Here is a 12,808-nt window from a genome sequence, read left to right as displayed (position 1 = left end):
TTCACATATTCTATCAGGTTTTTCTATTAGTGGCAACCCCATCACCATTTTCTTCTTATGCAATAAGTTTAAGTATCCAAAGTTTAGGTGCCCAAATCTTAGGTTCCATAACCAATTTTCATCTTTAATTTCAGCTTGATAAACTACTTGGGGGACTGCTGCAACTTTTCCTTCATGCACTCATGGATTTATTGTGTTATGTTCTTGAGAAAAGTCTACTTTCAAATCTGGTTTTATCATTAGCGGAAACATTCTATTGCTTGTCATTTGGACTTTTGCTATGAGCTAATTTCTTGGAAATTTGTCTAAAATTGTGCATTCTTTGTTCTTGAAATAAACTCTATACCCTTTTGAATGAGCTTCCCTATACTCATTAAGTTATGTTTCAGTCCAGGAACAAAATACACATCTAAAATATACTTTTTCACCCCCATTTTGGTTAGAATGTTGACACTTCCTTTAACCATAACTGAAACTTTGTTGTCATTCCCCAATGTTACATCTGATTTTACACTCTCATCCAAACTAGAAAACATTTCCAAATTTCCAGTCATATGATTGCTACAACCCGAATCTAAAAACCATATATCTTTCTCACTTTCTTGTGCAACATTACAAGCTATGAACATGTTATCCTGAGTTTGATTTTCCTTGGTAAAATTTGCACTTTGTTGTCTAGAATCATATTGCTTCTTTCTACATTCATTAATGTAATGCCCAAATTTCTTGCAATAATGACATTGGACTGATGATTTGTCATACCTTTGGCTTTGGAGCTGATTTTGAGTTGATTTTTGATAGTTGCCTCTTCCACTTGAGCTTGATGGGCTGCTACCTCTTCCACTTGAGTTTGATGGGCTGCCTCTTCCATCTCTATATGCATTTCTTCCTCTACCTCTGAAATTTGTTCTTCCCCTACCTCTATCATGGCTGATTGAAACTTGTGTCTTGAATGCATGCTCCAAATTTGAATTTGTTGACCTACTCAGTCTATGCTCATGAGAAATGAGTGAAGCATGAAGCTCATCCACTGGAAATTGTGATAGATTCTTTGTCTCTTCTATGGCCACCACAATAGATTCAAATCTTGTAGGCAAACTTCTCAAAATCTTTTCAACCACTCTTCTTTCTTCAAGGTTTTCACCATGAGATCTGATTTGGTTTACTAATCCAATGATTTGAGTGAAAAATGAGTCTATTGTATTTGATTCTTTCATGTAGATGGTCTCAAAATCTCTTCTTAACATTTGCAACTTAGCTATTTTTACCTTTTCCATTCCTTGATAGGTTGTTTGAAGAATGTCCCATGCTTGCTTGGACTTTGTTGCTACTTGAATCCTTGGAGAAATGCTTTCATTCACTCCTTGAAATATGAAGAAGAGGGCTTTTGAATCTTTCTTTTTTATTTTCCTTCAATAAGTCTTTCTCTGCTTGAGTTAATGCATTATATGCTGTTGCATCTACTGGTTCTTGGTAGCCATTTTCAACAAACTCCCATAAATCTTGCGCACAAAATAATGCCTTCATTGTGATTGCCCAATAATCATAATTTTTCCCATTAAACTGTGGAATCTGTGGATTTGTCAAACTTGTGCTTGGAGCTGCCATTGTAGACTGTGAAAAACCCTTCTATCTCTTTGAAAAGACTTTCTCAATCACTTCACCCAATAACTTTTAACCTTCAGCTCTGATACCACTATTGGAAAGAGAGGCAGAGGATATAGAAACTAAACAAATTATAAGTAGAATATAGTAGAGACAAGACAAAAACATGAGCTTTATAGCTATGAACACTTCATACATATTCATACATAAAAGATATACAATCTGATTCAAAACAGAGTTGTTGTTCTTTCCAATCTAATGCATCAAAACAAGTCCCCAGTTCTGATTTTCTGTTACTGCAGCCGCATCTACTCTATTTTCTCTGTGTTGCTATCCTAGCATTACCTCTACTACAACACTTCTTACAAATTAGTTTTTGTATATTAAAATAATACAACTTTTAGACTCTTCTACAAAATCTAGAAGAAGAAGAAGAAGAAAACAAAAGAGAAAATTATATTTAGTTCAAGTCCATTTACTACTGTCTTGTATGTACATCAAAAAAAAGATTGCAATCAATATTTTTAATTCAAAAAACTATCATGTTTGGAGTAACAAGGAAGGCATGAGCATGGTAAAATTGAGTAGATGGGATGGATAGCAGTCTACGAAGGAGTAGGTGGGCAGTTGAAGATTAATTTCAACACCCAAAAGCCATGTGAAATCTGCAACTGGAACAATTGATAGGTTGAATGAAATCAAACCAAACCTTACCAAAATTGCCCTTCATTGCTTGTCTTTAATGTTAAAGGATATGCCTATAAGCTAGGATTGACAGAAGTAAGATGCGATTGTTGGGTGATGGTAGTTGGGATTACAATCTCCAACACAAAGCATTTATAAAATGTATAAATTTCATTGGTGATCAAATTTATCATGCATAGAAATTTTTCGAAAGAAATACAATTTAATTTTGGATTGATAATAAGGTGTTAAAAAAATAGATAAATTATTAATTTTATATGATATAATTAAAATGATTAATTTAAATTTTGTGTGAAGAAGTGAAAATCAATATTAAGGTTGAAATAACAAGATAATCGTATGTGTTAATTTATCTATTGTATATGTAAAAATATAAATGTAAAATAATGTGAATGTGATATAATATTTAGCGAACAATCATCATAGATAAATAGATAAAATTACAAGGAAGGGTTAGATATCATAATCAAAGAATAAAGAGATTGTATGCTTGAGTCTTGCAAAATGGTATTTGGGGAGTACACTAGAAGAACAATATTTTTGTAAATAACCAAGAATGAGACAGCTATGTATGGGAAAAATCCAATAAATAAAAGAAAAACGAGACACTTGACTCAAAACATGGAATGAGAATTAATATATTCCTAAACATTGGATTGGAATAAAGCTCAAAACGTTTTTCAAAGAACTCTTAAGAAGACATTTGGAAATAATAGAAAAAGCTACTAGAATAATGTCATTAAACTATGATTCAAAATGAGAAATATACTTTTAGAAAATATCATTTAAAGATGGTATTTCGTACATTACAAAGGAACTTGCATTCTTTATAGAATATAACTTTTTTAAAAATAGATTAATAACTTTAGAGGGGTAGCACCCTTGTATTAATCAAGACTTGAAAAATACATAATTGGTTCAGAAAGAGCCGTAGGGGGAAAGGACCATTAAGAAAACCCCTTGCCATTGCTCCAACAGTAAATACAAAAAAGCTAGCCACGCTGGTTGAGATGCTAAAAATCTAGGAGAAAACAACTAGAGGAGAAAAATGTCGATTGAACCAAAGGCCTACAATCAACTAAACAGTGTATGAAAATGAACATGGAAATAAATATTCTTTTGCACTTGAGTCTGGGTCCTCGGTACTGGGAGCAGGAGCAGCAACTACATCAAAAATTACCAGGCAATCATTCCTGCAAGCTGCATGGGCCAATGATTCTGTTTTCTCCTAGAGGTGACGGTCATCATTTGGAATCCACTCTTCTCCACGGTGAAGCCTCCAAGACTTGCCCTCAACTATGTCACCGTTGGCCATAATACCAAGTTCTTATCTACTCAAAAGCCCTTCCTCTTGGATATAAGTGCTTCTCCAGGGAGCCTTGAAGTTGGGAAGTATACTGACAACCTTGAAAAGTAACTCAATATTTCTAGTAATGATAGGCCAGGAGGCTTCCAAGGCATTGAAGTCAAGAGACTTTATGATCACCATTTTTTGTACCTCCGCACCATTTCCCAAACTCATATAATAATTTTGGGGAAAGGGCAATCTGATATTTTCATCAACATTATCCAATACTGCGTCAATTTCCCCAAGAAAGCGATGCTCAAACACCGTTTGGGTGAGAAGCTTCGCCCTTTGCTTGCTAGTCCCCATATAGAGCAACATGGCTAGGAAGAAAGTCAGGATGTCTACATTAGCTTTGTATCTATGGTATGCATTAAGAAATTCCTCCTCCAAAATTATTTTAACATGGTGCAGAATCAAAGGGTGAGTCGAGGAGAGAACTGCTTGCAGGCGTTTATCAGAGATTTTGCCTAGGAAAGCCATCTGACGATAGGTTGCCTCCAACAAAATTGGTGTTTCCATTGTAAGCAGTAGAGCAAGAAATGGGAAGAGTTTGATATGTTAAAAATAAGCAGGTCATCCTTTATTTATCTTGCCAGCTCATAAAGGTTGAGGAGCTCGAGGGCTTAACTAAGCGAGCCAAATTACTTCGCACAAACAAGGTACATCTTAAGCATGCCACCTTAATCGCAATTGATTGCCTCTTTGATGTCAGTGGTCATCTGACTTTATCTTATCTCAAAGTAATGATGAAAAAAAGATATCTTCTGACATCATCTAAACCAGACTTTGAGTTAATGAACTTGGTGAGATCATACTACCAAAACCATAAAGAATACTAGTTGGGGATAGTCAGGAGGTCGGTAAGAATACATCTCCCCATAAGAACTACCAACCGGTAGGGGCCAATACCATCGGGGGCACAAACATCCCTTCTTAGAACAAGATCGGGTGTAACACTTCTGCCATAATAATCACCATAATCAAAATGTAGACGTGCCTCCATCCAAACTGGGTGTCTGAAGAGAGAAACAAATGCAGCCGCTTATCAGAAATTTGTTAGACTATCATTCTAGTAGCACCAACAAAGGCACTGGAGTAACCTTGAAGAGATCCTAAACCAACGCATAAAAATTACCAGTTCAGGGGAAAGGTGCAAGAGGCCTATGTAAACAACGGCAATGCCAACCAATAAAGACCGGGAAGTCAGGACTGATACCCCTATCGTAGGAGCCATGAAAACCACCATTTGAGGGAGACCCATACTCGGTAAGGGTACATCCCCCAGTATGTACTCCCAACTGGTAGAGACCAAAACTTCGAGGAACCAAAGTGGTTCATTCCTCTGCCAAAATAAATGCAACATTAAACTATAATAATTGTTATTATCAAAATTTACCTAAACCTGAGCCATATGCCTAGATGAAGACCACCATCTGCAATTGTCATCTTAGATAGTCTGTCTACTTCCAAATTGCCTTCTTTATAGATATGGCTGATCTGAAAATCTTCAAAGGTCTCAAGCAAACCCACCATAGGTTGAGACGCCAACTGGGGGTATGGTTATTACGAACACCATTGATAACATTTAATGAATCACCCTCCAAATGGATTCTTTTTATCCCCAACTCAACCCCCAATTGAAAACCTCTTAATGTTTCTTGAAATTCAACCTCATTGTTAGTGGCTAGACTGATGTCGTCAGAAATTTCGTTAATGTAGATGACTTCAGAATCTCTAATACAACATCCAATACCAATACTCCCCGGATTCCCTGCACAGGCACCATCGAAGTTAATCTTATGCCACCCTAGTTCTGGAGCCTCCCATTGCACTTTCAATCTTGGATTAACTAGTATCTTAGGATTTCCATTACTGAAAAGCAAGGGGATGATCAAGTTTGGGAACGCAATATTTAACTTCCAATCCCAGTCAGTGTATAGATTCTTTTTCAATAATTTGGACTTGGCCGCTTCATTCAGGAGGTCAACTAGGTGGTTCTCAATTTTCCCAAAGAGGGCTAACTAGCCATAGTAGAAACCAATCATCCAACCCTTTTAGAAAAGGGCATACTAGATTTAACTTACCCATAAAATGCCGCCAACAGTTGCTGGAGAAATTGCACTGTAGCAAAAGGTGATCAGTTGTTTCCTCTTGATTCCAACATTATACACATCTACTAGCCCATTAATACCTAATTTATGGAGTCTTTCATTAGTTAAGATTTTCCTCTGGAAAGCCATCCAAGCAAAGGAACCTACTTTAGGAAGAAGATGTTTGTGCCGAAACAACCTAGCCAACCAATCCTTCTTATCTATTGCAGCTTCTTTCAATTTATAGCCAAAACATACCTTATACTTACCATTAGAAGAGCCACACCATCTAATGATATCCTCATTCAGGGATGGATGAATATCAGCAAGAAGGTCTTTCTGATTTTGGGCTAAAACCAATGGGTCTAGAGAGTTCCACACCCATTTGTCCATACCATTCTCCTTAATCGAACGATCATAATCATAGACCTTGTGACCCGAAAGCCAACATGTTTCTCTCATTATAGGTTTAATAAAGTGGTTATGACACAAGGCTTCTATGCCACTCCAAGAATCCATCCAAAAGGATGCATTCCTCCCATTTTTGACATCCCAAGTGACCTGATCACTAATGATTTCTCCACATTCTAGAATAAAATTGCAAATGGCCATGGAGAGTGTCTATTGGTGGATTGGTGTGATTTAATGAAGTACACCGTTGTCGCGTGTTGACATCCTTAATTTGAATATGTTTCGTTGTGTGTACGAGTAACATAATTTACTTATGGGCATGGCACCTTCTCTCTATCTTATCTAATAAAAACAAGATTTATTTTGTTTTTTAACAATATTCCCTAGGAGGGTTGGTAACTGTGAGAATCCTTTTAGGATCAAGTGAGTCTAGATATTTATATTTAAGGATTCTTTTCCATCTTTGATTACTGCCTCTACAAATATCCCACACCAATTTTTCACCCATAGCCAAATTCATAATAGAAATCTGTCGAATGCCAGCACCTCCAGCATTTTTTGGTTGGCTTATTTTTTGCCAGGCAATAGGTGGAAACTTCCCTTTGTCATTTGATTCATTCCATAGGAAATTTCTCATTATAGTGATTAACTCATCTTCTATGGCAACTAGTATCTTCATACAAGCGATGGAGAAAACCGCTATGGCATAGAGGACTAATTTTATCATAGTAAGCTTGCCGGTAGATGATAACCACTTCCCTTTCTAATTTTCAAGCCTAGATTTACATTTCTCAATAAGATGTGTCCAATAGCGGCCACTAAAAAGAGGAGCCCCAAGGAATTTACCTGGAAATTTTTGCACTCTTAAATTAAGAATTCTTGATAGGACAACTTGCATATTCAGCATCGTGTTGATAAAGAAAACTTCTGACTTGTTCCAATTGATTTTTTGCCACAAAGCCTTGCAATAGTCATTCAAGCATGTATTTATTATCCTTGCCTCTCTTCTGATAGAGGCTCCAAAAAGAATAGTATCATCAGCAAATTGCAAGTGGGTTGAATGTTCAACTCCTGTAGCCACATTGACACCCAGCCAACGACCATCACAGTGAAGAGATTTAATCATCTGACCTAAAGCTTCAGCCATAATTATAAACATAAATGCTGACATAGGATCCCCTTGGTGAATGCCTTTTGTTGTAAGGAAAAAACCATGAGATTAACCATTAACTAGAACTGAGAATTTAGGGGTTGATAGACAATTCTTGACCCAAGTGATCTATTCATTACAAATGCCAAATTTCCTCAATACTTCTACAAGAAATTCCCTATCCACCATATCATAGGCTTCCATGATATTCATCTTTAATATCATACAGGAAGCTTTAGTCTTCCTAGCAGAGTGGAGAGTTTCATGAGTAGAGATGATGCCTTCAACAATAGAGAAACCAGGGGAAATGCTACTCTTTTCATCTAAAATAATATATTTTAGAAGAGGATTTAGCCTGTTAGCAATGATCTTTGTTACTATTTTGTAAACTGATTTGCATAAAGAAATTGGTCTAAAATCACCCATTTGCTGAGGGTTCTTATTTTTCGGTACTAAGGCTAGAAAGGTATGATTAATGGCTCCCAACATAGTCATTTTTTCTTGGATTCTTCTATCGCTAGGTGCAAATCCAGGGCAATAATATCTGAGAAATGTTGAAAGAAGGCTGCAGGTAAACCATCAGGGCCTTTCAGTATTGTGTCTTTCAGTAACTAAAGGAGGGATTGCATCTAGAATTTTGTTTCTTGCTTCCTGAACATTCTGACAATTTCCATTCATCAGAGATTCAAAATTTCTTATTGCTTCCTGGGCAATATCCTCTTAATCTCTGGCAAAACTACCATCTAGTTTTACCACCTCCGATATTCTAGACCTACTACAGTTGGTAATAGCCGATCTGTAGAAGAACTTGGTATTTCTATCACCATCCTTGAGCCAAAGTTCTTTGGATTTCTATCTCTAGTGAATTTCTTCACGTCAAAGAATTTCATTTAGCTAAGATTGTTGGCATTTGTGCAGAGTATGTTGACATGATGATATTATGTTGTCATTGATGTCAATATGTTAGAGAGTGAACCGACAATATGCTGAAATGTGAATCAGTACAATATGGTTAATAGGTATATGTGCAAAGAAGTGAACAGGTATTTAGCCATCCCTTAACCAGGTGATCTCTAGCATTATCAGTTCCTAGAAGAACCTATTGTAACAGTCTTTAACCGGACTAGGCTCCTAATAGAGCGGACTTCTAAAGAGTTCAAAAAGTAGCTTGTGGGTATTCATTCCCATCGCGGTTTTTCCTAGTTGGGTTTCCATGTGAAAAATCTGTGTGTCATGTGTAGTATTTTTCATGTGATGATTTAAGTAATTTGTGTTTGATGGTAAATCATGCTGACCTAGCTATTATTTCATTTCGAATGATAGATTATATATTTATGCATAAAGGTGAAATGGAAGTGTAGCATTAGGTTGAGTGGAAAGCTAAGTGATCAACTGGTTAATGCTTGTCTCAGTCATTCTTGGCTTTACCGGTTGCACTCTGTTTTAGACTAGTGTTATTGTCTATTAGACATTAGCAGTGTTTGCAGTCAAACTGTTTCAGAGGTAAGAATTTGTGACTGTACTGATTCACTCCCCCCTCTCAGTACCGGTTTGGTACTTATTGTTCATCATTAGGTTATCAATTGGTATCAGAGATTCCTCCAGGTCCTCTATGCTGTAAGCTTAACCGCTTGAGGGAAAGATCCTATTGTAATGATGAAGAGAGAAGGTCCAAAGTTCAACAGAGATAACTTCAAAATATGGAAGGATAGAATGAGGATTTACATTGAAAACATGGGTTCTCAACACTGGAGCTATGTTGAGAATGCTTTTGTTATTCCTACCAGTACCCTCACCGATGATCAAAAGAGAGAAATACAAGAGAATGGGCAGGTCGTGGAAGCCCTAATCAACAGCTTATCTGACATTGAGTTTATTGATGTCCAGGATAAAGATAATCCCAAAGAAGTATGGGACACTCTTGAGAGTATCTATGGTGGTGATGAGCATGTAAAACGAGCTAAGGAAGAAAGCCTTAGAGGGAAATTTGAAGACATGCTGATGGTTGAAGGTGAGACCATTCAACAGTATGGAATAAGAATCAAAATTGTTATTGGATATATCAAGAGCATGGGTGTTAAAATGGAAGATTCCATTGTAGTAAGCAAAGTTCTGAGATCCTTATTACCGGTCTATGCAATAAGGGTTACCACTATTCAGGAGTTGAGATCGATAGACAAGACTAATGTATCCCTAGACTCCATCATTGCATAGTTGATAGCCTATGAGCTAAATAGTTTTGATGGTAGTGTTCAAAAGACTGAATCAGCTTTTAAAGCTTCTGTTGTACCATCCAGAAAAGGAAAAGAAGAAACTCTAGTGGTGAACCAAGAAAGAGGAGAGAAATGGATGATAAGAAGATCTTGATGGAATTTGAAGCTCTTCTTGCCAGGAAACTTCCTAAAGGAACCAGTAAATACAAAGGTAAGCTCCCTTTGAAATTGTTTTCTTGTAATCGGATGGGACATATTGCTATAAACTATCCTAATGGTGACAACAAGGACAAACTAGAGAGGTTCAAGTAATTCAAAGGAGGAAACCAGAGAAACTATTTTGTTGCAGTTGATGAAGGTTTCACAGATGAGGAATCAGAAGATGAAGAGAATGAAGGCATTGTGCTTGTTGCAGTAAAGGAAGATCTGTCAGACAAGAAGGCTCTTGTCTCCCACTTTGATAATTCCAATGAGTGGATTATTGACAGTGGTTGTTCTCACCATATGACTGGTGACCGGAGCAAGTTTCTATCATTGGAATAATATGATGGTGGTGTGGTTCATTTTGGTAATGATGCACCATGTATGGTTAAAGGAAGAGGTTCCATCTCTCTGAATGGAAAGAGTAGTGCTGATAATGTGTATTGGGTGGAAGGTCTCAGAGACAATCTATTGAGTGTTGCCCAACTAAATGATAGTGGACTTATTCTGGATTCAAAAATGGAGTGTGCAAAATCAAAGGAAAGAATGGTGAATTAATGGCCACCGGTATGCAAACCAAAGGTAACTTATTTCAGCTGGATGCAAATGTAAGTACATGTCTTACGACTAAATTTGATGATAGCTAGATATGGCATAGGAGACTCTGCCATGTAAACTTTGATAACATTGTGAAGGCTAGCAAGAGAAAGACAGTCAGAGGATTGTCAGTGCTAAGCAAACTAGAAAATCCTTTGTGCAGGGAATGTCAACTTGGGAAAATGTCTTCCTCAACTTTCAAAGGTAAATCTTTCACTGCAGAAAATTTACTTGATCTTGTGGATACTGATTTGTGTGGTCCTATGAAAACTAGGAGTGTGCAGGGAGATAGGTATTTCATGATTCTGACTGATGATTGCTTAAGAATGATGTGGGTCACATTCTTGAAAGATAAGTCTGAAGCTTTTGGAAAGTTCAAAGCTTTTACAGCATTGGTAGAAAAGGAAAGTGGTAGAAGAGTCAAATGCCTTAGAACTGATCAAGGAGGAGAGTTCACTTCCAGTGAATTCAACAAATATTGTGAAGAGAACGACATCAAGAGGCAACTGTCTACCCCCCAAACTCCATGGCAGAATGGTTTAGCAGAGAGAAACAACTGGACTATGGTTGAAGCAACTAGAACTATGCTGATAAGGAAAAGTCACTCACACCTTTTGGAGAGAAGCGGTGAGCACTGTTGTATACACAATGAATCGGGTACTCATCAAGAAAGGAAAAGATATGTTGGTATTTTGGTATGGTTTTGTCATTGATGTCAACACCTGCTAAATACACCTACTTTGGAGATCTAGCAACATTCACTGGCAATCAGTAAACTGTTCAAAATAGTCATCGGTATATGCTTAACCGGTAGGATATAATGTTCACCGGTACCTGCATTGACATGGAAGACACTTGGTAATATCGAAGACATCATGTGGACACTTTTCTTTGAAGTAATAATCATTGACATATTCTTATTTGCATATTTGCTTTTACCGACAAATAGGTCCAGGTTATCTAGGGTTACACTGGCAGGTTTATCTTTTCCAGATCAGCATGGCACGCTATGGAGATGATTTATTATTGTTGTAAATATATTAAGCCGACATGTTCAATTAGTTATTGCATCGGATATTGTATTATTTGTAAAATGTTTTTATTGTAATATCTTGTAGAGCCAACCTACTAAAATTGGTCTTAAGGTATGGTATAAATGTAAGATCTTATTTGTAAGATCAAGTGTGGAATGCGAAAAAGATTTAAGGAAGGATATATGCAAGATCAAGCAGAGATATACATGAAGACATCATTTGAAGGTGAACCTAGGTTTTTGTAGAAGCATATCAGCATTACACCGGTACTGAATCCAGCATATGAAGATGCTATTTTGTGCAGTACATTCTCATTGGATTTAACCATCCAACTGTAGTCAGTGTGACTCGCATCTGTGATTGAGCAGTGAGCTCTAGGTTGTTGGCCTTTCTACATGTGCAGACCCCTCTTTGTACACTTTCTATCTGCAGTAGTATCATCTGATTGTGGGTAAGGTTTCCCACCATGGTTTTTCCCCTTACAAGGTTTCCACATACAAATATTTGTGTCATATGTTGTGGATGACTTTATGTTTATTTTTCATGCATTAATTCTTACCGGTATAGCAATTTTCTATTAACACTGTTTACCGACATACTTAACTATCTTACCGGTACTAAGCATTAAGTTGGTTAATAAGATTTTGGTTTGAATTTATTAGACAACTGATTCACCCCCCCCTCTCAGTTGTCCTCGGGACCTACAGATCAAGGAGGAGAGTTCACTTCCAGTGAATTCAACAAATATTATGAAGAGAATGACACCAAGAGGCAACTGTCTGCCCCCTGGACTATATAGTAGAATGGTTTAGCAGAGAGAAACAACCGGACTATGGTTGAAGCAGCTAGAACTATGCTGATAAGGAGAAGTCACTCACACCTTTTGGAGAGAAGCGGTGAGCACTACTGTATACACAATGAACAGGGTACTCATCAAGAAAGGAAAAGATAAGACTCCTTATGAGTATTAGACTGATAAGACACCAATAGTAAGCTACTTTTGAATGTTTGGTAGCAAATGTTATATCAAGAGGAGTGAACATCAGAGAAAGTTTGATCCAAAATGTGATGAAGGAATATTCCTAGGATATTCCACCAAGAGAAAAGCTCTCAAATGTTTCAACAATAGGACTCAGAGAATTGTTGAAAGCATCAATGTTAGAGTTGATGAAAAATCTGGAAAACCTAAGGAAACTGACAATAAGCAAGTCATAGATGAACCGGTAGTAACCTTCTGGGAACCAGTTGCTAATCAGCCAAGTACCATTAAGAATGTTCCCACACTGGTAGATGTTGATGATGATGAAGATGAGGATGAAGAAGAAAAGTAGGAGGAATCAGTCAAGATCACTCCTCGATATGTCAAACTGAATCATGATCCAAAAAAGATCATAGGAGATAAGGATGCAGGAATCCTTACAAGAAGAAAGGTCAGAGATAATTCTTGTATTATC

General features: G+C 37.0%; 1 protein-coding gene across 1 annotated transcript; it reads right to left on the bottom strand.

Moving 5' to 3' along the window:
• Nucleotides 1-305: 305 nt before the first annotated feature.
• LOC131067029 (uncharacterized) lies at nt 306-1,277 on the bottom strand. Its single transcript, XM_058001964.2, has one exon. The coding sequence runs from the start codon at nt 1,275-1,277 to the stop codon at nt 306-308; it is 972 nt and encodes a 323-aa protein (XP_057857947.2).
• Nucleotides 1,278-12,808: the final 11,531 nt, after the last annotated feature.

The sequence above is a fragment of the Cryptomeria japonica genome, chromosome 8, assembly GCF_030272615.1.
Source record: "Cryptomeria japonica chromosome 8, Sugi_1.0, whole genome shotgun sequence".
NCBI lineage: Eukaryota > Viridiplantae > Streptophyta > Pinopsida > Cupressales > Cupressaceae > Cryptomeria > Cryptomeria japonica.
The sequence above is the reverse complement of the archived record's forward strand: the minus strand, read 5'-3'. Positions and strand labels throughout refer to the sequence as shown.

Bases quoted from the DNA above. Each gene is read 5' to 3' on its own strand.
- LOC131067029 (XM_058001964.2), bottom strand. From the start codon at position 1,277: ATGGAAAAGGTAAAAATAGCTAAGTTGCAAATGTTAAGAAGAGATTTT.